At 42.7% G+C, this 23,804-nt stretch overlaps 1 protein-coding gene across 1 annotated transcript in view; it reads left to right on the plus strand.

Annotated features, from left to right (window-relative positions):
• Nucleotides 1-22,253, plus strand: part of SLC17A8 (solute carrier family 17 member 8) — a 42,772-nt gene extending 20,519 nt beyond the window's left edge. The window contains exons 4-12 of the mRNA XM_050935522.1: nt 6,904-7,018; nt 7,576-7,663; nt 11,793-11,879; nt 12,647-12,786; nt 15,138-15,287; nt 16,369-16,501; nt 18,246-18,356; nt 19,837-19,964; nt 20,543-22,253. Of these exons, the coding sequence (XP_050791479.1) occupies nt 6,904-7,018; nt 7,576-7,663; nt 11,793-11,879; nt 12,647-12,786; nt 15,138-15,287; nt 16,369-16,501; nt 18,246-18,356; nt 19,837-19,964; nt 20,543-20,881 (1,291 nt within the window). The 3' untranslated portion in view covers nt 20,882-22,253. The remainder of the gene's footprint in view (nt 1-6,903; nt 7,019-7,575; nt 7,664-11,792; nt 11,880-12,646; nt 12,787-15,137; nt 15,288-16,368; nt 16,502-18,245; nt 18,357-19,836; nt 19,965-20,542) is intronic.
• Nucleotides 22,254-23,804: the final 1,551 nt, after the last annotated feature.

Here is a 23,804-nt window from a genome sequence, read left to right on the forward strand (position 1 = left end):
GAATTTGTGCAGCCATTTTCCAAGCTTGCTGATTTTTAATAAAATTTAAGTTAACCCCCACTACAATTGTTTTCAGAATGAACTTAATGAAAAATAGCTAGTTTTATTAAAGTAAAAAGTATCTTCAAATAAATGTTTGAAGATATTTTTTAAGAGTTTCCAGGATTTGGAGCATCAACATAGGTGCTGGATGGATAAGGTTGTCTCAAAATGTCTGGTGGTTTTTAGGGTGGCGCTATCTCTAATATTGTCAACCAGGTTTTTTAAAATATATATATCTGTAAGAAAGGGGGGGCAGGGGGAATGGTGTGGGGCTCCAACCCCTCTCCAAAGATTGCCTCTTCTAAAATGTACTCTAGGCTTAATTTGCATCATTCCTTCTACAAAGTTAGCATCCTCCACTCTTGATTCCTCCACCAGACAAAATTGCCTGAGCTCAGTGTTTGTCTTACTCACCCAGTCCACAAACCAGCTAGCCCAACCATAGCTGTATCACCAGTCTTTTGATCTCTCTGAGCTACCCACAGAATGGACCAACTCAAACTTCCACAAACCTACCAATATTTTACTGAGTAAAACTGAAGAAGGCTTTTTTTTCTTTTTTTTTTCTTTTTTTAAGTCTGAGAAATAGCGCTCTTGGTGGGAAGATGAATCTGTGACACCTTACAGCTCATTTAAAATATCTGTATCCATTTCTACAATCCAAATATGCTGCAAATTATACACAATCTAGTGGAAATGTGAATTCAATACAGAGCATTCTTTCTATAGTGAAATTTATAGTGTATCAAATGTCCCTATTTTAAATAACATAAAGTTATTGCTTGTAATATTAAAAAACAATAACAAAAACACCATCAAAAACACTTGTGACATTTTGGTAGAGGTTTCCATGTAATTGTATTGAAAAAGTACAGAATATGTCCATATCAGCTGGTGTATGTAATTCTGTGACTCGTGAATCCAATTTATGGTCTCAATATGCCTATTTGAACTCTAATAACCAAACTCCACCAATTCAGCAGAGAAACTGGTGCTGGGATGGGAACCTTAAATGGGTGTATCGCTTTCCATACCTCACAGGCAAGAAGTCAGTTAGGTTTTATACAGTAAGTGGCAAGCTACTGTTACAGTTTCTAGCATTAATTATACTACTTGTTTACCATGTTCACTTTGCATCAGAGCCTCCATATCCTGTTTCTAAGTAGCAGAATAGATTCTCAGAGAAACAGATACAGATGTAATAATTTTCTCCAGCTTTTACTGACACTTAAAAAATTGCAATACATTGTACTTTGCTCTTTGGTCAAATACATTTTTGATTCTGTTTCCTCTATTTTCTTGTAAACAACAAAATCATAGGTAATTGTGACCTAACTGCATTTATTATATTCATCCCTAGGCACATATCATGCTATTGATGCACACAATGTAATACTTCTGTGTCTACATGACTTTCACAGTTGTCATCTATGCAGTATACTGTGGCCTCAAGGACTTGATCATGATAAGTATGTTTAGAACTCAGGACTTCTTGAGACAGACTAGGTCCCTGAAAATTCCCTAAATGAGAATTTCTATTTGCAGCACTAGTATTAAGGTTTATATCCAGAGATACTCCAAACTCTCTTGTTTTCACTTGTGTTCATGGAACCATTTTCTCCAGATTTAGTCCAGGTGGGTTCACCACCCATCCCAGTTTTTCTTTTAGAAGAGGAAGGATGGCCTTGATGTTAAGGACCTAGACAGTATGTAGGAGATCTGGGCTCAATTCCTGACTCTGCTACAGACTCTCTTTGTGAGCTTGGGGAGGTTGTTTGATCTCCCTGTGCCCCTTCTATAAAAGGTGATAGTATTTATTTCTTTTTTCCTATCCTTTGTTGGTCCTGTCTGCTTACACTCTAAGCTCTTTGGGACAAGGACTGTCTCACCACATGTTTGTACTGAGTGTAGCATCATGGAACCTCAAACTCAGCTGACCTCTCTAAGCCCTACTATAAAACAAATAATAATAATAATTTCAATTCTCAGTGCAAAGCTCAGCTGAAAACACACTGGATAACCTGGTTTTGCACTGGAAGTAATTCAGAACTACCCAAACCCACAAATTTCCCTTCAGTTTGATGTGAAATCATAAATTACCCAATGTTTCCACAGATCCACATTGACTTGAAAAGTTCATCAACCATTTAATAACAGTGTTCCCTTAACTTACTGCTCACCATTACAAAATGTCTGATTACTGTAAAGTACCATTATAACTTGTCCATTGTTATTTACTAATAAAGAGATATTGAACCTGAGGTGCATCCTGATATTGGCTTTCAGGAATAGAACACCGCGGGCTAGCAGAGTCCATCATTTAAGAACTCCATTCTGATTTCACACTGGCAGCTTGCCAGGGCCCTGAATGGTGAGGAGAAAAGAATACATGAATGAATTAGAAACACTGGGCTATTTTTAGCCAAGGAAGAGACCAGTTTATCTTAGATACAAGGTACTGCACTGCTGGCAAGATGATGCTGTTTTTGCAAACGTTCCTCACCCTCATAAATAGTAGCAAAACATTAGCTAATTCTAGCTCAGCCACTCTTATTTAGATCTTTGGCATACAAAGAAATTATATGGAATGAAACAATACATAACGTAAATTCAGTTATTAGAACTCTGCAAGTGGAAAATAAATCCTACTCTTTCCCTGCGGATCATTCTTTCCCTCACTTTTTTATCTACATTCCTATGGAATGCACTCAGGGGTGAAAGTAACTTAAAGGACTTAACAGTACTCCGGAGTCTTTAGAAAGGGGCAGGGCCTCAACTGGAAGAGGTGTGGCCTATAAATCCCCAGCCACTTTAAATCAGGATTTAAAGGGCCCAGGGCTGGGGCTGTGGTAGCAGCAGCTGGGAGCCCCGGGCCCTCTAAATCACCCCCAGAGCTACCAGCTGCAGAGGCCGCTGGAATCCCCAGGGTGATTTAAAGGGCCCAGGGCTCCAGCTGCTGCTACGGCAGCAGAGCCTTATACACTTTAAATCACCATTGGAGGGGGCTTTAAAGTCTGGCAGAGCTTTAAAGGGCCAGGGGCTCCACTGCAGTAGTGGCCACTAGGAGCCCTGGCCCTTTAAATCACCACCAGAGTCCCACTACCGCTACCTTGGTGCTCGGGTGTTGATTTAAAGGGCCCTGGAGGGTAGCAGCAGTGGGAGCCCTGAGCCCTTTAAATTGCCACCCGAGCCATGCTGCTGGAGCACTGGGGTAGCAGCGGCAGCCGGGGGCTCAGGTAGTGATTTCAAGGACCCAGGGCTCTGGCTGCCACTACCACTCTGGGTGCTTTAAATCATCCCTGGAGCCCTGCTGCTGGACCCCTGGGAAGTGGCAGCAGGGCTCCGGCAGCTATTTTAAGGGCTGGGGTGGTAGTGGCTGCTGCAGCCCAGGATCCTTTAAATAGCCACCGGAGTCCCGGCGCTGCTCCCCCAGGGCTCTGGCAGGCTCCAGGGATGATTTAAAGAGTCTAGGGCGGTAGCTGCACCAGGCGCCCTGGGCCCTTTAAATCACTGCCTGAGCTCTGCTGCCACTTCCCCAGGGCTCTGGCAGCAGGGCTCTGGTGGCAATTGTCACCAGGAGAAGCCAATTCACCCCGGTACGGCGCACCAGCTCTTGCCAGTACACTGTACTGGGGTGTACTGGCTTACTTTCACCTCTGAATGCAGTGTAAATCCCTGAAGTGTGAGGACTCCTACACAGCATTCTAATAAAGAATACATTTCTCTTGATGGCAAGGAGTGGCCAATGTAGCCAAACCCCTCACCTCCTTTGGTGATAACGGATGTAGCACCACTAAATATTCACTCAGCTTTGAAAATGGCCCCTTAAATGTCCATGGGAGACCATTTGCTTCCACCGCCATTTTTTGGCGTTGTGATTCTTAGAACACTCTTCATATTGACTCTGTTCATTTTATTGTCGCTGTGCCCTCCCAGCCCATTTGTCTGTTGTGTCCATCAACTGAGTCCTGCTTGTCATGGGAGCTGTCAAAGGCCAAGACTGTCTTCTTTGCTGACGTCTGTACAACACTCAGCACCCAAAGGGACCTGTTCATAGGCACTACTGTAATTGTGGAGAATGAGGGAGTGATGTGTTTTAATTTTATGAATACTAGGTGCACTGCAATTTACCTGTTATCAGGCCAGACTACAAGGAGCTAAATCAAGGGAGTCTGTTTGGAGACAAACAAGAAACAAAACAATGGCAAAAATAAGGTACAGTCTAGGTAATAGCAAAGGTCCTTGAGGAAACAATAGGGAAGTTATTAATCGGGCAATACTCACTCTGTAGTTACTGTTAGGCTGGCAAGGTTTATTTTCCCAGACTTGAATCTAGGACCAGAGGGTATGCTAAAACCTTAATGATGCTGGTCTGGCAAAGAAGAGGGGAGGGAGTTGAGTGCCCTGGGACATGAACTGACAGACACTGAGAGAGGGAGAAATGGTAGCAAGTGGGCTGACTTTCCTGGACAGAGGAGGAGGGGGGCAGGAGCTGGACTGAGGGGAACTTACAAAAGCTGGCAAGGAAACAACCTGGTAAGACCCCAGTCAGATAACCCCCCCTCCTTTTTTAAAAAAATCCCTTTGCTTTGTGTGCTCTGTGCATTTGGGTGAATACATAAAGTTTTGTTTTGAAGAAGTTGTTTTTAGCCACTTTAATCAGCTGCTGTCACAGGATGAAAAGGGCTGACAGGTGCTAAAGACAGTTGGGCCTGTCAGATTAACAGGGTTGGTAAATGGGTGGTAGTGGGGGGGTGCCCCTCAGATCCAGTCTGAGAGTGGTAGAACTTGTGGTTCTACCCAGAGAGCAGTGAAGGCATGCTTGGTATAAATCTAGCTTTGGCATGAGGGGGAGGGATTAGAGGACCTCTTGAGGTCCCTTCCAGGCCCACATATCTGTGATTCTAAGGCAGTAGCCTGTGGGGGCTGCTTTAATGTCTGCCAACTGGCTATGGTCCCTGTTCATCAGGGCCAGATATGTGCATGAGTGGATGGTGTCACAGGGGCCTGATGCTTCAAGTTTGCACCAGGTGAGAGCTCCCCCAGACTAGGATAATTCTCAGTGAGCTGGATCTGGTTGATTTGAGACTCTGGTAGTGCAATGGAGACAGAATCCAGCCAAGAATCTGGCTCATTAAATTTAAAAAGGTGGTTTGCAAATGTCCTCTTACTACTGTAGACATCTTATCAGGGATCACTACTGTGACATGATCATTAAGCTGGTTCTTGGTGATATGAAGTTCAATAATTTCCAGAGACATTGGATTAGTGAACCTAGGAGATGCATAGCATATGTAATGCAATCCATAGAACTGATTTGTTGTATAGAAATGAAATGCATAGATTTTGTCAACAAGGTATGAAAATATAAGAGATACAGTAAGTTTTAGTTAATTTTTATATTAATAATACTAATTAAATAAAGATTCCCATTTTTGGTCAGGCACCTTCTTTGCACCTTATTATTCCCACTGTCTGTTTTTTCTATTTTCTTCCCTGTGGTATTGTAGGTCCAGTTTTTAAATGAATTCTTTAAGAGGGTATCCAAATGCGATATATGAGGTCTTGGACAGACAAGTAGATGCTTCATCTATGCCATGGCCCTGAAGTGGCAAGCAGTGCTTAATGTGTGCCAGGGCGCAGCCTCAGCACCTCTGGGCTAGGCAGTTCAGAGCCCCAGCACTTCTAGGCTTGCTGCATCAGTTATGAAAGTAAAACAATTGCTTGAGCATTGGCACTTAATTGATTGACCCATGGCACCTCTTTCATTGTAAATTAAGCATTGCTGGCAAGCATCCAGTTTATGCCAGGTAGAAAATGATTGTCATATGATTCAGTTTCAGACACTTTTTCTATCACTTCTATTGTTACTGTTTTTATGGTGCAGTAAGTGTTGCACTGCCCTCTATTTACACTCAAATTCCAGGCTCCCCTGCCTGAAAGGATTCACAGTCAGACTCAGGTATGCTAGGTAAACCTGCACTGGAAAGTTGGGTTGTCCTGTCCTTCAACTCCAACCATGTATGGCACACGAGAATGTTGCCTAAAGCTGTAGTCTTGCCACAGACCTTTCTGCTACTCTTTTCCTTGTGTCTGAAATTGAATATATAGGTTGGGTGACTGCAGCCAACATAAAACATTTTCAGAACTCATCTAGCCCTATATGAATTCAGATTCTTGAAAAATTTGAACATAGCTGTGTCCAGCCTTATTAAGAATTAAAGAATAGGGATTCTTAATTTTTTTTTGTAGGGTGCATCATATCTTACTAAAGATGCTGCCTTTTAGACACCTTCCCTCCCAGTTACTATCACATAAAATCTTTATGGCAATTGCTGATATGGAAAAGTAATATTAGGAAAGTAGTATCTTTTAAACTGTTTTCTAATGCAGATTAGCTGCTGGAAACTAGCAGAACCAGCAACATGGCTCAGGAAAGCTCTTGAGCCAGTGCTTCCCATTAAGCATGTGCTTAGATTCCACTGAATTCTATAGGATTTAAGCCTGGGCTTAAGTACTTTCCTAAACAGGGATGCTTTCCTGAATCATGACTCATGGAATCAATCAGTTCACCATGAACTTCCAGAAAGTGCTCCAAGGACCCCAGTTTGAGAAGAAGAAGAAAAAGAACCAGTAGACTTTTCTGTACCAATTTTTGAGTTTATGAAAAACTCTTGTTTTAGGTAGAGGACTCATACCAGGGATAGATTCAGCTCTGGTGTCTGTAGCTGCAACTCTGTTGACTTTGACTTTGGCTCATTGTGCAAATCCTTTGCAAGTGAAATGGCACAAAGTATGGGCCAATGTCTTTTCTGCCCAGTGAACAATAAATATCTCCCCTTATTCTGTTTCTTTCCACAGGGTATTTGGAGCAGCTATTTTCCTAACATCTACATTGAATATGTTCATCCCATCTGCTGCAAGAGTACATTATGGCTGTGTTATGTTTGTAAGAATTTTGCAAGGTCTCGTAGAGGTAGGAGCACTCAGCATTTTGGCCTGATTATATTTCACTCATTTTGGGGGTTTCAGTTTTATGTCAGAAAAAGATTCACTCAAGTTTTCTAAATAATCCACATTGCTCCTTATTGTTCATTTTTATCCAGTGATGATAGTTAGTTTTACTCCTGCCGAGTATTACTACTGGGAAAAGGCCCATCTTTATAACATTTCTTTATGCTTTTTTAAGATGATTAAATTTTAATTATACCCATTTACATATTTCAATTAGTCTAAACTATAAATTCAAAAGATCATGATTATGGAAAGGAAAGTAGATCTACCACATTTTAATACTATCATTCACTGCATGCTCTATATATGCAAACATTTCCACCAGAGCACTTTACCACTTAAATTCTTGTTCAAAGCCATTCACAATCTTCATAAGCAACCAACAAAGTTCTTCATAGCTCTCCTCAGTCCCTCCCATACCGCTTATTATTGAAGAGCAATTATACCAGTTGAAAATAACAGCAACTGTCTACAGTAAAAGCAAAATTGTGTGATGTGTGTGTATGAAATGTTTGCTAGGGCGTGACCTATCCAGCGTGCCATGGGATGTGGAGCAAATGGGCTCCCCCACTGGAGAGAAGCAGGCTGGCAACGACGTCTTTCTGTGGTAAGTTTAGTGATTTCTAGATTTTCTGTGTTTCTGATTGGTGTTTCCATTGAGAAATTCTTTATTGTACTTAGTCATATTGGTTTGCAAGTGAAATATGATCCTCCTCATTAGAAGGAGGGAGGATAGTGATGAAGAGGAGAGAGGATGAAGAAGATGTAGAACTGGTGGGTCAGTGGGTGGGGAGAGAACGCTGCAGAGAAGCTGGGACAGAGAGGTGAAGAGGAGAGTGAAAGCAGTGACGGTAAAAGTGGACAGTGGGGGGGAAAACTAGGAAGAAGATAGAGACTTGATAAATAGAGAAAATTCAACAAAAAATTTGAAAAGATAGAAAAATCACTGAAAAAAATAGTCTGCTAGCAAATGCAGGCATTGAGAGACCAGGGGACTGTAATATCAAACAGAGGATGAAAAGAGGAAGACTAGGAAAAGGCAAAGAAGTGCAAAAAAGGGAGAATTTTTTTTAAAGAATGTACAGGAATTGTGCTGTATACATGTTTAATCTACAGTTTAATGGATGGGAAAACCCTGGCAAACTCCCTCAGACCCCCAACCACCTTGGATGCTATGGATCACCCCCATTTTATTTTTGAAAAGAGAACTGGTAAGCATCACAGATCCACAGGATTGGTGCTATGGCTCCAGCTTTGGAACAGTCTCTGGGAGGATCCTTTCAATATGTTAGGCCCCCCGAGGAGTCTCACTTTTCCTCATAGGTAAGCCACACAGCTTCACTGCCTCCTTAGACTGGACCTCTGGGCCTTCAGCTCTGCTGCTTCACACTGTGAGCCCTGTTTGACCAGTGCCAATGAGACAGATCCCTGAGGGAGACTTGTACAATCTTAGGGACTGGGAGCAATGCACCTCTGCAAGCATCTGCAGTGACAATCAGCCAGTGTTGTCAAACAGTAGGGTCTATTAGTCAGCTGGAACACAGCATAAAAGTCCTTGGTTAGCACAGGGAAATGAAGGTTAAAGCACAGTCTATTCTGGGTAGCCAGAGCCCAGCCAAGCTGCAGTGAACTCTATTGTTCAAACTCTGTCACCATCTGATCTCCTTTGTCAGATTCCCAGGTGTGTGCTTTCCACAGCTTCCCCCACCCAACACCTACCTTTCATCTCTTCCCCCACCCCAACATAGTTCTTTGTTCCCAAGCTGGGGAGATGAGAGGCAAGGGACGTCGACATCTCTCTGCATCATTGATTACTTGGTGTCCATGTTTAGGCAAGTGAATTTGCCACTTTCTTTTCAAGAGCTCCATTGACCTGGGACCTAAGAGCCCAGACAGCTAGAAACCATTCACACCTGTGTCTTAGCCTGCCCTGAGAGCACACAATCTCTTTGCACTCACTCTGTAACAATGCTGCATGTAGGGGAAACTGAGGCACACATGGGCTTCATAAAAATGTTAAAAAATTCCCCACTTTGTCAGATCAAATCCTTGCATTAAGTTTAGTTAATCCTGCAGGACTAACTAGGATGCAGACCAGATATGAAACTTCAGTCTGAATAGTCACCAGTGAAAAGTATTAGCTAATGAGTTTTCCAAGAAACTAGTAGAGTGAGGTGCTCTCTGCATGTCTGATAATAGTTTGTACTTAGGTCAAAAGTGTTCATTAACAAAGTATGAACTAATGTCAAACAGTGAAGACCTGAGTCTGCTCCTTCCTCAGAATAATTCATTAGCAACACTTCTCACATATGGCAGAGGTAATCCAGGAAGACCTCAGAGCCAACTGGCAGACAGCCCACTGTACAATAACTCAATCAGACCGGACACCCATTCCCCCCAACACACTGTTATAATATGTATCTAAAAGGTGTCATGTAAGGTATCATATGTAAGGTTACAATTTTGTCATGGAGATTTCAGAAGTCATGGAAGCCATGACTTCCAAAGACTTCTGTGAGCAACAAAACTGCTTAGGTGATGACTGTAACTTGCGAGGATTAAGTTTTTTAGTCACTAGAAATCCCGGTTTGTTTTGTTTGTAACCATACCTGTCTCTTTTGTTCTTGCTTAGTGGCACTTAAATCTCTGGTCTTTGTTAATAAACTTATTCTTGTTTTATTACAAAATGATCTCAGTGCCGTGTATTACAGTGAAGTGCAAGACTCTAGCTAATCTACCAGGCGCATATTGTGCTCTGTGTCTTTGGAGGCAGCGACTCTAATAATTTCTGTGAGGGTGCAGTAAGAGGGACTGGACACTGAAAGGTTATGCTGATTGTTACCTGCAAGGCAAAATTTAGACTGGCAGAGATTTGAAGACTTTGCTGGTGAGGCAGACAGGCTGGTGTGTCAGGGAGCTGAGCCACATCTTAGCAGCAGCAGCAGCAGCAAAGCTCTCACTCTTAGGCCACGTCCAGACTAGGAATTAAAATCGATTTTAGATACGCAACTTCAGCTACGGGAATAACGTAGCTGAAGTCGAATTTCTAAAATCGAGATACTCACCAGTCTGGACGGGGCGCCATCGATGTCCGCGGCTCTCCGCGTCGATTCCGGAACTCCGTTCGGATTGATGGAGTTCCGGAATCGATGTAAGCGCGCTCGGGGATCGATACACCGCGTCCAGACTAGACGCGATATATCGATCCCCGAGCAATCGATTTTAACCCGCCGATGCCGCGGGTTAGTCTGGACGAGGGCTTAGTAAGGCAGAGGGGTAACCCTGTGGTTCACAATTCTAGGTATCCTGCCCAGAACATATCAGATACCCAGTTGTCAGTGCTAAGCTAGAGTTTCATCATTAGTCTATATAAGTTTTCAGTGGAAATTCCTTTTTCAGACACTTAAATGCTCATGTCCTTTTCCATATCCTTAACCAATACATCACACACCTCTTCTGGTCTGGAACTCAGACTTCTTAACCTGTTACCAGGTTAAAAATTGACTTTATTTCTACTGTTTCTTCATACTATTGGTATAGTCCAGTGGTTCTCAAACCTTAGCATCTTGAGGACACCCATTTTGATTTACAATTTTTCAGGGACCCCCAAGTCCCGTGCTTAACCCTTGTCCTGCCCTCTTCCCTGAGGCCCTGCTCCCACTTCCTCCATACCCCCTCCCTCCATCACTTTGTGTCCCCCACCCTCACTCACTTTTACCAGGCTGGGGCAGGGAGTTTGGGTGCAGCAGAGGTGAGGGTTGTGGGAGGGAATTTGGGTGTGGGTTCTGTGCTCTGAGAGGGAGTTTGGGTGCAGGGTGCAGATTCTGGGCTCTGAGAGGGAGATTGGGTGCAGGAGGGGTTGAGGGGTGTGTGGGGGGTGTGGCTGTGGGAGGGAGTTAGGGTGTGGGAGGGTGTGGCTCTGAGGGAGTTTTGGTTCACATTCCTCTGGCAGTGGTTCCTAGGCGGGGGTGCCAGGGGGTCTCCGCATGCTGCCCCTGCTTGCAGGCACCACCCCTGCCTGCAGGCACTGCCCCTGCAGCTCCCATTGGCCCCCTGCCCCCCCCCCCCAGGTCAGCAGAGCAGCTTCCACGAGCAGCATGGGGCCAGGGGAGGTAGGAAGCCTGCCTTAGCCCCACTGTGACACTGGATTTTTGGCATGCAGGAGGTGCTGGGAGGGAGGAGGTGGGGGAGGAGTTGATCAGTGGGGCTCGCGGACCCCCTGGGGGTTCCCAAGAAGCCCCAGGGGTCTATGGATCCCAGTTTGAGAAACACAGCTATAGTCAACATATTGTTTAACATACTGCAGGTCTAGATGAGCAATCCACTGTTACTAGCATTGGTGGAGTTTCACAGGTGCTAGCATAAAGATGGGAGAATGTATTTAAATTCTCAGTCTAGAACTGTGACTGCACAGTGCTTCTGAAAATCAGGCTGATAACGTCTCTGTAGCACAATTAATCGATATGCGTAATACAGCTTACCTACCTCAACATATGCTGCAGCATGATAAAGGTACCGCTTGGAATTTGTGATGCTGGTCTTAAGTGCACACTGTAGTTGCTGGGTGCTGGAACTAGGGGTGCTGGCTTGAAGTGGTTTCCATCTTATACAGGGTTTACTGTTTGGTACACAAATTATTCCAGCCTCTTGTGTAGTTCTTCTAATACCTATAGGAAATGAGTTGGAGGAATTAGGTAACATAGCTGACATGGTTTCTCAATCCTTTTGATCTTCAGGTTCTTACGCTGGGGCAGTGATTGCCATGCCCTTGGCAGGGGTATTGGTACAGTATATAGGATGGCCATCAGTCTTTTACATTTATGGTGAGTTGTTTACTGTAAAATGGCACACAGTTGGATCAGCACTGTTAGTGTAGTACAAATCTATTTCAAAAGTGGTACTGATCAAAATTGTTCAGTCTTATTGTCAGCTTTCTGTGAAATATTAAAAGATACTATGGTAACATATTGTAAAATGCTTTTCAACTGTAATTATTTCAACATATAGTGCAGGGCTACATACTGGTGAGTCCTTATGAAAGCCCACTTAACCACCCAGCTATACATTCCTGAAGTTGCCTCTTATTTGTGCCTAAACACTTACCCATTCACAAAACAGTAGGGGCTCCAAAAGCCACACACAATGGGGAAGCTCACCCATGCATGTTTGTTTGTCTGTTTCAGAGATAGCTTAATTCACTTTGATCCTTTGCACAGAGTGTGCTGCAAGGTTTGCCATTCGGGATCTGCTTACTATGTCTTTACATAGCCCATTCCAATATATTTTTTAGTTTGGATTAACCATGATTCCCTCCCCCGCACCCACATCCCATGCAGATATGTGCTTCTGCCTTCCCCCAACCTCCCCAGGCACATAAGTGCAGTGTGCTGAATAGCTGCTCAGATACCACTGTGATGGGCACAGTATAAATAGGCAGCTATAATTTTTCCATGTGAATTTGTGCAGACTTCCTGCCGGACTTTGATTTGATTTGGTCCTCAGATAGATAACTGAAACATTAGGCATTACAGATACTTTACCATTACCCAATGGCATTTGAAACCAATCTACTTTCCTTCCACCTGTGCAGGAATGTTTGGAATTGTTTGGTACATATTCTGGTTGTTTCATGCCTATGAGAGCCCTGCTGCACATCCAACAATAACCAGTGAAGAAAGGACATACGTAGAAACAAGTATAGGAGAAGGAGCCAGCCTAGTTAGTGCAAGTGTAAGTATAATTTAATGGTCATAGACAGAAAATACCTGGGTTTTGGTGGCCATTTTCATTTATGGCAAACAAACATGTTAAGACTTTGCATTATATCAATGTGTGGATAGGGATACAATGTAGGACTTCAGCGTGCATAAGGGCAGCTTTGCTTTTCTTAAAGACTACAGAATCCAGCCCATGAATAAAAATATAAACATCTAATCCATCTACACAACTCAATGTCCTTTCAGCTCAAGGTTTCTACCTCTGTCTAAACTTAAGGGGCCAGATTCTGATCTCGCTTATGAGTAACCCAGCTGAGGTCAGAAAAAATGAAGGCAATGTTGCTACCTAGATCAGAAGCTGCCTACAACTCTTGTTAGTGGAAGTTCTGGATGCACAGTCAGGGTTCTCTGACACTCTTGGTCTTAAAACAGCCTAAGTTTTTTGTTTTTGCCCTCTTCTCCCACTCCCCCAGAACTTTTCTTAGCTTTGTTACCAGTAACATCCTAGAAACCTAAACCCAAAATATATTTTCCAATCAAATTTGTCTTCCTCCATTTATGTACTTAGTTTTGCTATTGTTTGTAAAAACAAAAGCTGTTTCTTGATAACCTATTCCTTCCTGGCTTACATTCTTCAACACTTTGTAACAAAATACCCCAAATACTCTTTTGATTATGGATGATTTGGCCAACAATCGTGGTGATTGGATAATGTGTCAAATTCTACCCTTTGATGCACACCTGATGCATTCATTGAAATCAATCAGACCTTGCCTGGAGACACACATGCACATCCAAGGTCACCACTGCACCCTTAATATTAATTGGATCAACATATATACATCCATGTGGAGTTCATACCACACTGTGTACATAATGATCCATTTTAAAGAGAAGGAAAAAAATATATCCACCTTGCCATCATTACAAATTGTTTCTTTTAGGAGTTCTGTTGTCGATAAGTGTGGTTCTGACGTAATTTTCTTCCTGCTGAACAGATTACTGAAGCATAAATAGAAACTCAAAGTGAGAAGAGTGAATTGCATAAATTCCATTTGATCCCAAGGACTTTAGTTCAAGTCCTAATTTAGACTAAAACTGATATCTGCCTGTCACTTAGTTACTGCATATTTACAATATGGAATTTATCAGATTGAATCACACCAGAAGACAGTGAGGAACATATCAATGCTTTCCCGCAATTTACTTTATAATTCTTCTTACCTCTGTACCACTGTTGCTCTATACCAGTGGTTTTCAAACTTTTTTTTCTGGTGACCCAGTTAAAGAAAATGGTTGATGCCCGTGACCCAACGGAGCTGGGAATGAGAGATTTGGGGTGTGGGATGGGCCCAGGGCTGGTGCAGAGGGTTGGGGAGTGGAGGTGAGGGCTGCGGCTTGTAATGTAGGGTTCAGGGTGTGGGAAGGGGATCTCGGGTGGGGCAGGGGTTTGGGGTGCAGGAAGAGGTCAGGACTCTGGGTCCAGACTCTGGGCTGGTGCTGGGGATGAGGGGGTTGGGATGCAGGAGTTGGCTCTGGGTTTTGGGGGGGGGTTCAGGGCTCGGACAGGGAGTTGGAGTATGCGAGAGGGTCAGGACTCTTGGCAGAGAGTGCAGGCTGTGGGGTAGGGCTGGGGATGAGGGGTTTGGGGTGCAGGAAAGGGCTCTGGGTTTGGGGGGCTCAGGGCTGGGGCAGGGGATTGGGGCATAGGGTTGGTGTGTGGGCTTAACTCTGGCATCTGCCGGTCAGCAGCCCAGTGGGGTGCTAAAGCAGGCTTTCTGCTTGTCCTGGCACCGTGGACTGTGCTCGGCCCTGGAAGCGGCCAGCAACAGGTCCAGCTCCTAGGTGGAGGTGCGCATGTGGCTCTCGACTGCAGGCACTGCCCCCCACGAGCTCCCATTGTCTGGAAACTGGCCAATGGGAGTGCAGAACCGGTGCTTGGGGCAGGGGCAGCACTTGGAGCCATGTGGCCCCATAACCTAGGAGCCAGACCTGCTGCTGGTCACTTCCGGGGCACAGCGCAGTGTTAGAAAAGGGAGGGACTAATCTGTTATAGCCGAGCAGCATTGTCACCAGGACTTTTAATGGCCTGGTTGGCGGTGCTGACCAAAGCCAGCGCACCCCAGTGCCTTCCATTCCTGTAGTTTGAAAACCACTGTTCTACACAGTATCTCAAAAGTCCTAACCCTTCAAAGAAAGAAGCTCTTTCTTGCTCCCAGTCACAAACCTAGGAGCTGATTCTCCACTTCCTTAGACCAGTGTAAATCAGTAAAGTTGCACTGGGGGATACAACCAATATGAAAGGAAAATCTGTCTCTGCCTTGCTTTTACCTATACAAAAAGTCTTCAATTTGTCTGTTCTAGCAATTTAGTACCCCTTGGAAGAAGTTTTTCACTTCAATGCCGGTGTATGCAATCATTGTGGCAAACTTTTGTAGAAGCTGGACCTTCTATTTGCTGCTTATAAGTCAGCCTGCTTACTTTGAAGAGGTCTTTGGCTTTGCAATTAGTAAGGTAAGTTTTTTAATTCCAGCTCTTGCACTTTGGACCTGGTCCTGCAAGGTGCTGAGAGGCCTCAACTCCCTCCAAAGCCAGTTATAGCTGGTGATATCAATATTTATTTTAAAGCTTTTTTTTTCTTATTCTTATCTATTTAAATTTTCACAGTTGTGGGAAATTATTGTGGGGGGAGGGAGTCCAGACAATAATTACTGAATGAGAGCAGACATTGAGATTGAAAATTTTAAAGCTTTTATAACCATTAAAACACAAATTGTCAACATCACGTGTCAAAATATACAAAGTAAATATCCTTAAAATCAAACCCTAATAAGTTCTCAAGTAGCATTTTTCTTTCTCTGCCTAGCTGTAAATTTCAATTATTATAGATGGAATTATGTTTGTTGGTTGCTGTGTATATGGTGAAAACAACATTTACTGACATTTACCAATAAAAATCTAATCCTTCTAAGCCTATTTATAACAAGTGCAGGGATAAGTGGAATTTTAACTTTCTTCTAATTAATTCCTTGGCAAGAGTAACTATAAGAACCAGAAAAATGTATGAAAATACTAGGATCAGATTCCCAATCTTTCTCTGGCTCCTCTAAGCTGACAGAGAGGGACAGAGTGGCATAAAAGGGCCCTAAAATCCCCATTTCAGACTGAGGGAGAATTCCCCTGGTGCAGAAGCTATGGAGAGAGCCATAAAGCTGCCATCCAAGGTCCCCTCTCACAAGCCCTGGTGTAGGGGACCCCCAAAGACAGGATAAGGGCCGTAGATTTCTGGCAGTGCTGTGGCCTACTGGCCAGCCAAAGGAGGCTGCCATAACTTAGGCCTCCTGGGCTGTCTAAATTATGCCAAGGCTGCTCCAGCTCCTAGAACAGCACAAAACTGGGATGTCACAAAGGTGACTTAAAGATTCCATAAGCCCCTTCTCCCTGGGCTTGAAATTCTGTAAGAGGTGCAGCCCAGAATCCTCTGCCCTAGCGTCTGTTTAAACAAATACATTCCAGAAGAAAAATTATTGCTGAACAAAGGATAAAAATAAAATGAGAGAATACATGAGCTTACATATATTTTGTTTAATTTCAGGTTGGCCTTTTGTCTGCAGTTCCACACATGGTCATGACAATTATTGTTCCCATTGGTGGGCAATTAGCTGACTTTTTACGAAGCAGAAAGATTTTAACCACTACCACTGTAAGAAAAATAATGAATTGTGGAGGTACTGTTGGCTTTTACAGATAAAACATATAGTCATGTGTTGCAATTTCTGCACAAATCACAACTTCTCTCTCCACGGGTTTCCTATTTTCCCCTCTCTACCCCTAGAGAGTGACTGCCAACTTCCACAGTGCAGCTCCTTTCTGCTGCAAACTTCCTGGCTTTATATCTTAGCCATGCTCTCCCCACCCTGCCAGAGTTACCAGCAGAGGGCTCTGTCTTTCTGCTGTGTCTACCCCATGGCATGTTTGGCTGCTCCCCTTGGCAGCTGGGCCTGGGCGGGGAGCAGGATGGAACCACTTCTCACACTGGCTGAAGCTGACTCTGTGCAGTGCAGCAACTTCCTGAGAGAGAGCTTGGCTGGGGAGACAGCTGTGTCCCACCCCCTCTGCTCCCTGCCAAGACCTGGCTACTGAGGAGAGAGGCGAGGCAAGCCAGAAATATGCTGGGATGGAGGGCAGTAGTGGTTCTGGGAGGGGCTAAACATACCTAGAGGGGCGGCGCAATGGAGGACAGAGGCCCTCTCTCCTTTCCTCCCCACTGCAGGCTGAGCAGAAATCTGCAGGGGGAGGGGCACTTGACCCTGCACGCCCTCCTATGTGTCACCTATGGTATGGGGTGAACATCCCATCACAGATATGTTCTTGCTACGGGTACAGTTTCGTCGTAGTAAAATTAGGCAAAATTCATGGCACAGTCATAAAAATGTACAAAATCAGGTTACAGTCAAGGCAACAAAAATGGGTAACAATTTAACAATAAAGTATTACAGTGTAACTTGGAGGCATTGACACTGACCCACAGGCTGGGTGACCACCGAGGTGAGTCAGGGGGCGGAGGTGGTACTCCATCCCCGAGCCCCACCACGCAAGGCTGAAACCTGAACTCACTGGCATCTCTTAAAGTCACAGAATCCGTGACCTCCATGACAAAATTGTAGCCTTAGTTATTGTGTAATTGCTCAGCTGCGGGGTTACACCTTCCTCTGAAACATCTGGTGCTAATCACAGTCAGAGAAAAGTTACTAAGCTAGATGGACCCTGGAACTACTCTAGTTTGTCAGTTCCTTTGTTCTTATGTCCCTGTACATGGCACGGTATGAATTAAGTAAATCAAGAGTTGCACCTGCTTGGAGCAGGTCTGAATTTGACCTTAAATCATCAAGGAACATTCTCAAATTAACTGACCAGGGGATTGCCATCATGTCACCCATACTTGATGCACCTGGAAGAATGGTCACTACTTCTTAACAAAGACAGAAGTTAGTTTTCGGAAGTTCCTTGTGGTACTTGATGATTTATAATATTAATGTCTCACTGCTGTTTGAGAAAATCTCCTTTTACTATTATTACAAAGGCCATCTCAGATCATTAGAGTTGAAATGAATTAGAGGAGAGAGATATTTCTCTTTTTTCCAATTTTGTTTACTTTAGGCATTTGACAGTACCTTGCATATTCAGTAATTACTTTCACTGTTTCCCCTGTGTGTCAGTTTCCCTGGTTGTTTTGTCTGGGTCTCTCATACAGCAACAGGGAAAAGAAGAACTATTAAAATAAATAAACATACAAACAGTAAAATGTTATTGTGACCCACAAAAAATTGGCAAATGGGTTCAGTGGCAACTGTAATGCCCCAAAGTGCATTAACTCGTATTTTAAAACTCACTAATTGATTAGTCCTTATTGGTGTCTTTTTAACCAGTATATTTTATAGAACTTAATCTAGTCCTGTGTTTCATTTGCAGGTTTTGGCATGGAAGCAACCTTGCTTTTGGTGGTTGGTTACTCTCATACAAGAGGTGTGGCTATTTCCTTCTTGGTGCTGGCAGTAGGATTTAGTGGATTTGCTATTTCAGGTAAAGCTTCATCTTATTAATCATCATATTAGCTACTTACATGGCTGCTTATGGGAAAGACCTGTTTCCTGCTGCAACAGAATGATTACTGCAGTACCTGCATTTTATTTTTTAGAGAGAGAGAGAGAGAGAGAGAGAGAGAGGGTGGAGTTTGTAAGAATCTGAGTCTTTACCACTCTAGGGTTTACAATACCTCCATGCTCTTCAGATTGCAATGCACATTTACCTCAGATTAGGCTGTTATCATTCAAAACATTAAACTAATAGGATACAGAGCTAACTATTCTGAAATTCAAATGTAAGATGAGAAGGTTTGAAATGTGATTTAAACTGCCAGTATAATTTTCAGACTGTAATCATGTGGTTCTGTCTGTTTGCTCCTCTAACAGCCCCCCCTCCAGTCCTTCTATACCTTTGATACTTGCAGAAAGTGTATGAATTACCTCTCTACTGCCTGTACCCTAGCTGTCAGTTTGCTTTTTCCCTGCCAGCTGCACCTGCTGGGTTCATCAAGCTGTGTGTCCTATAACTGTTTCTGCCCCGGTGCAGGTAGTTCCTTTCAACTCCATGGGCTTATCCAGCAACATGCTGGGGCTCTGCAGCTCCTTGGACACCATTGTTTTTCAAATGGTGATTTCTGTTCATTAGGAATTTCTGTTAATGAGCATGGAAAGCTGACCACAGAGATATCCTGATAAAGAGGAAACTTGTGTTCCACTGCAGAAATATCAGGATTTTTCTCATCGGAGAGGAGTTTTTATTTCTAATTCCAATTTTACCAATACCTAGCCTTTCTAGTGCTTTCAGTTCCTCGAACTCTTGAGAAAATACAATTTGGAATTTACATGGCTTTTCCTTGCAGGTATCCGCAGCTGATACGCACAGCTTTTGTTACCGACAGTATTACACTGCTTGACAATCACTTAAATTGCTTTTTATCTTTTCTAATAAAATATTTATCCACTAGAAATCTACAAGAAATATAATTAAACTTTCTACTATATGTTCTGGCTGTCTGGTATTTTGGTAAATTGTCACTAAAACTACAGGGAAAAAATGTTTCTGAAAAGGCTCCCTAAATTAAAGCATGAAACTGAGTTGAAGAATTAAAGAGACCCAAATTTATGAGTTGTTAATTCTTATTTAAAAATTCAATGCTGGGTGCATCACTTCAGATGCTAGGTGACTGCAGGCACTGAAGCCTTAAAGGATTAAATTGTAAAAATTAAGCAATATTTCCTGTACTATGTTATGCCCCAAAAGTGGAGATGTAGGGGTTAAAAGAAGGGGGAAGCGGGATAAAAGGGTGCAGCTCCCCTTCCTTTGCTAAAAGCAGATGGTTAGCTCCCCATTCTCCCTGGTTAATGCACTGTGGATTCCCTCTCCTTTTTCAATCTCCTTTAACCACTGTTAAGCAAATCATATTAGCCCCATGGCGTGAAACTGACTGTGCAGTTGATTGTTGCTGCTGCTGTTACAGGATTTAATGTCAACCATTTGGATATTGCACCCCGGTACGCCAGCATTCTGATGGGGATCTCCAATGGTGTGGGGACACTGTCTGGAATGGTGTGCCCACTCATTGTTGGTGCGATGACTAAACACAAGGTAATGTTTCCTTACCTGGTTCTAGAATGAGGATTAAATTACATGCAAGATTAAGATCATTTCAAAGGTTATTGGATCTCTAATTTTTTTCAGCTGTGTGTGTTTTTTTTCCCCTTACCAAAATACTAGGTGCTATATCCTCAGCTGGTATCAATGGAAGAGGGATACAGTTTACACCTGCTAAGCATCTTGCCCTGAAATTTCACTAGGGTTCTGTCTTAGGGTGGTATCATGCTCTCCTGCAGAAAAACCCGCAAGAGTTACTTGGAAAACTGCAGTGTAAGACTGCTGAGGTTCCTGAGCAATCATCGCTCTGAAATGGGGTTTGACTTCTCACGTTTAGAAAGGGCCATGGCCTTCTAACTTCATGGGTGTCCTACAACCCACGGGGAAATCCCATTAGTATTTTATTAGCTATCATTATGGAGGAAAAAGAAATATTCTTTACAATTATTTTATTTATAAAACTAGGAATCCGACAATCAATCAATGTACAATGTGTGCTAACTCCTGGTCTAATCCAGAGGTTAGTATTTCCATTTACTGCACACCTAATGAGTCTTATATCATTCTTTCAGACCCGGGAAGAGTGGCAAAATGTCTTTCTGATAGCAGCTCTCGTGCACTACAGTGGAGTGATATTCTATGCTATCTTTGCTTCTGGTGAGGAGCAAGAATGGGCTGACCCTGAAAGCCTCAGTGAAGAGAAATGTGGCATAATTGACAAAGATGAACTGGCTGAAGAAACGGAACTGAACAGTGAAACTTTTGTTAGTCCAAAGAAAACGTACGGCGCTACCAGTCAAAACAACGATGTGCGGAAAAAGGCATGGAGAAAGCAAAAGGGAGTAACGCAGGATATAGAGGAACAGACTTCCTACCATTATGAAAATGGAAATTTTCAAGATAGGTCATAATATCTGAAAATGTGTGATTGTGTGGCAAGTGCCCCTATCCTCTCCTGCCCAACCGCCTGCTAGTCAGACCGTATCCATATGTACTTGCTTATTCATTCATGGAGAATCCTGCCAAATGGTTGGATGTAAGATGTAGTAATTCTCTCTTTGAAGCACAGAAAAAGAGCTAATAGAAATATAACTGGCAAACCTAAGTCTGGCTTTCAATCAGATGTGTAGGATGGACTGAGGGCTCCCTGTACAACCCTATGGAATTTAGCAGAGTTCCACATTGGTGTAGTGGGTCTGTCTGCTTGGCTCTGATTGTGGGAGCAGGGCCTTTCAAGTAAGAAAAAGGCCATAATAGGTTGTGGGATTCATGGTAATTTAATGACATTCCCCCTACTACAATGTGTGTTTACTAGGAAGCCCATAGATACAGAAGTCTGGCCATGATTGTCCGTGTAGGACGGGGGTCTCAAACTGGGGGTTGTGACCTCTCCGGGGGTTGTGAGGTTATTACGTGGGGGTCACGAGCTATCAGCCTCCCTCCCAAGCCCCACTTTGCCTCCAGCATTTATAATAGTGTTAAATTAACAACACATTTTTTACATTTATAAGGGAGGTCGCACTCAGAGGCTTGCTGTGTGAAAGGGGTCACCAGTACAAAAGTTAGGTGAAGTTTTAGGTTCCTACTGAGAGGTGAGAGTGAAGGAAATTTAAAATGATTAAATTAAATGTGGTCACTAAACAGCAGGAGGGAAATGTGTAACCAAGATTGCTGAAACTATTATTCCAACAATGCTTTCATTCAAGGAGAGAAACTTTTTTCTTTATACGTGATGCACCCAGGTTGGATAAAGCAATATAATGGCTACTGTAGAGGTTATTTCTCTCAACCTCCCCCACCCCCAATTTTGTGTTGGCATGAAAAAATAATTTTGAAACAAAAATCATCTTCCCATTCATCATAGTCCCATAAAGATAAGATTTTCACTCAGTTCATTATCGTAAAGTGCTTTAAATATATTTTTCTAGGGTAAAATTTGGATAAAACTATAGGCCTCAGCCTAGCAGCCCTTGTTTATGTGAATGAGATCACTTATGTAAGTAAAGTCTATAGTTTTGGGCCTATAACTCTTTCCTTATACATATTGCTGCAGTTTCTCCATTGCTGTGAATGAGGTACAGTATATTTTTTTGGGGGAAAGGGTTTCTATTTAAAGAAATGACCTGATTCTCAAATATTCTGATCTTACTGTCTCTCTGCCATCAGTATATGTTTGATATCATAAAATGGCTTTAGATTTTTTCAACCATCTTTGGAAGCTACCAAGATTACAATGGAACGTGCTATATCATCTTAAATCATTAGCTGCAGTCAAAAACTCATTGTGGCAATAATAATATTTTCTTAATGAAGAATTTCACGAAACTGTTTGTTTTACATTGTGATACATGTCTCAGTAAAATCAAGTAAAATGACCCCGTTTACTTTGTGATGTTTTATGTCATATCTCAATCTTGTTATGTGGGGTTATGATGCATCATTTATAGCCAATGTAAAGTGCATGATAAGATTAGCAATTTAAAACATGTTATAGACACTAATCTGTCTGTGTCTTCAGTCTTCATGGCCGAGGATGTTAGGGAGATTCCCAAACCTGAGCCGGCTTTTCTAGGTGACAAATCGAAGGAATCCTGACAGATTGAGGTGTCACTAGAGGAGATTATGGAATTAATTGCTAAACTTAACATTAACAAGTCACCAGGACCAGATGGCATTCATCCAAGTGTTCTGAAAGAACTCAAATCTGAAGTTGCGGAACTATTAGCTAGGGTTTGTAACCTGTCCTTTAAATCGGCCTCTGTACCCAATGACTGGAAGATAGCTAATGTAACCCCAATATTTAAAAAAGGCTCTAGAGGTGATTCTGGCAATTACAGACCAGTAAATCTAATGTCAGTACCAGGCAAATTAGTTGAAAAAATAGTAAAGAATAAAATTGCCCAACAATTTATGTTCTAGGTGTCTGACAAAAGTCAACATGGTTTCTGTAAAGGGAAATCATGTCTTACTAATATATTAGAGTTCTTTGAAGGGGTCAACAAACATGTGGACAAGAGGGATCCGGTGGACATAGTGTACTTAGATTTCCAGAAAACCTTTGACAAAATCCCTCACCAAAGGCTCTTACGTAAATTAAGTTGTCATGGGATAAGAGGGAAGGTCCTTTCGTGGATTGAGAACTGGTTAAAAGACAGGGAACAAAGGGTAGGAATTAATGGTAAATTCTCAGAATGGAGAGGGGTAACTGGTAGTGTTCCCCAAGAGTCAGTCCTAGGACCAATCCTATTCAACTTATTCATAAATGATCTGGAGAAAGGGGTAAACAGTAAGGTGGAAAAGTTTGCAGATGGTACTAAACTGCTAAAGATAGTTAAGACCAAAGCAGACTGTGAAGAACTTCAAAAAGATCTCACAAAACTAAGTGATAGGGCAACAAAATGGCAAATGAAATTTAATGTGGAAAAACGTAAAGTAATGCACTCTGGAAGAAATAACCCCAACTATACATACAATATAATGGGGGCTAATTTAGCTACAACAAATCAGGAAAAAGATCTTGGAGTCATCGTGGATAGTTCTCTGAAGTCGTCCATGCAGGGTGCAGCGGCGGTCAAAAAAGCAAACAGGATGGTAGGAATCATTAAATAGGGGATAGAAAATAAGACAGAGAGTATCTTATTGCCCTTATATAAATCCATGGTACGCCCACATCTTGAATACTGCATACAGATGTGTTCTCTTCATCTCGGAAAAGATATACTGGCATTAGAAAGGGTTCAGAGAAGGGCAACTAAAAATGATTAGGGGTTTGGAATTGGTCCCATATGAGGACAGATTAAAGAGGCTAGGACTTTTCAGCTTGGAAAAGAGGAG

Source organism: Gopherus flavomarginatus, chromosome 1, assembly GCF_025201925.1.
Source record: "Gopherus flavomarginatus isolate rGopFla2 chromosome 1, rGopFla2.mat.asm, whole genome shotgun sequence".
In the NCBI taxonomy this organism is placed as follows: Eukaryota; Metazoa; Chordata; order Testudines; family Testudinidae; genus Gopherus; species Gopherus flavomarginatus.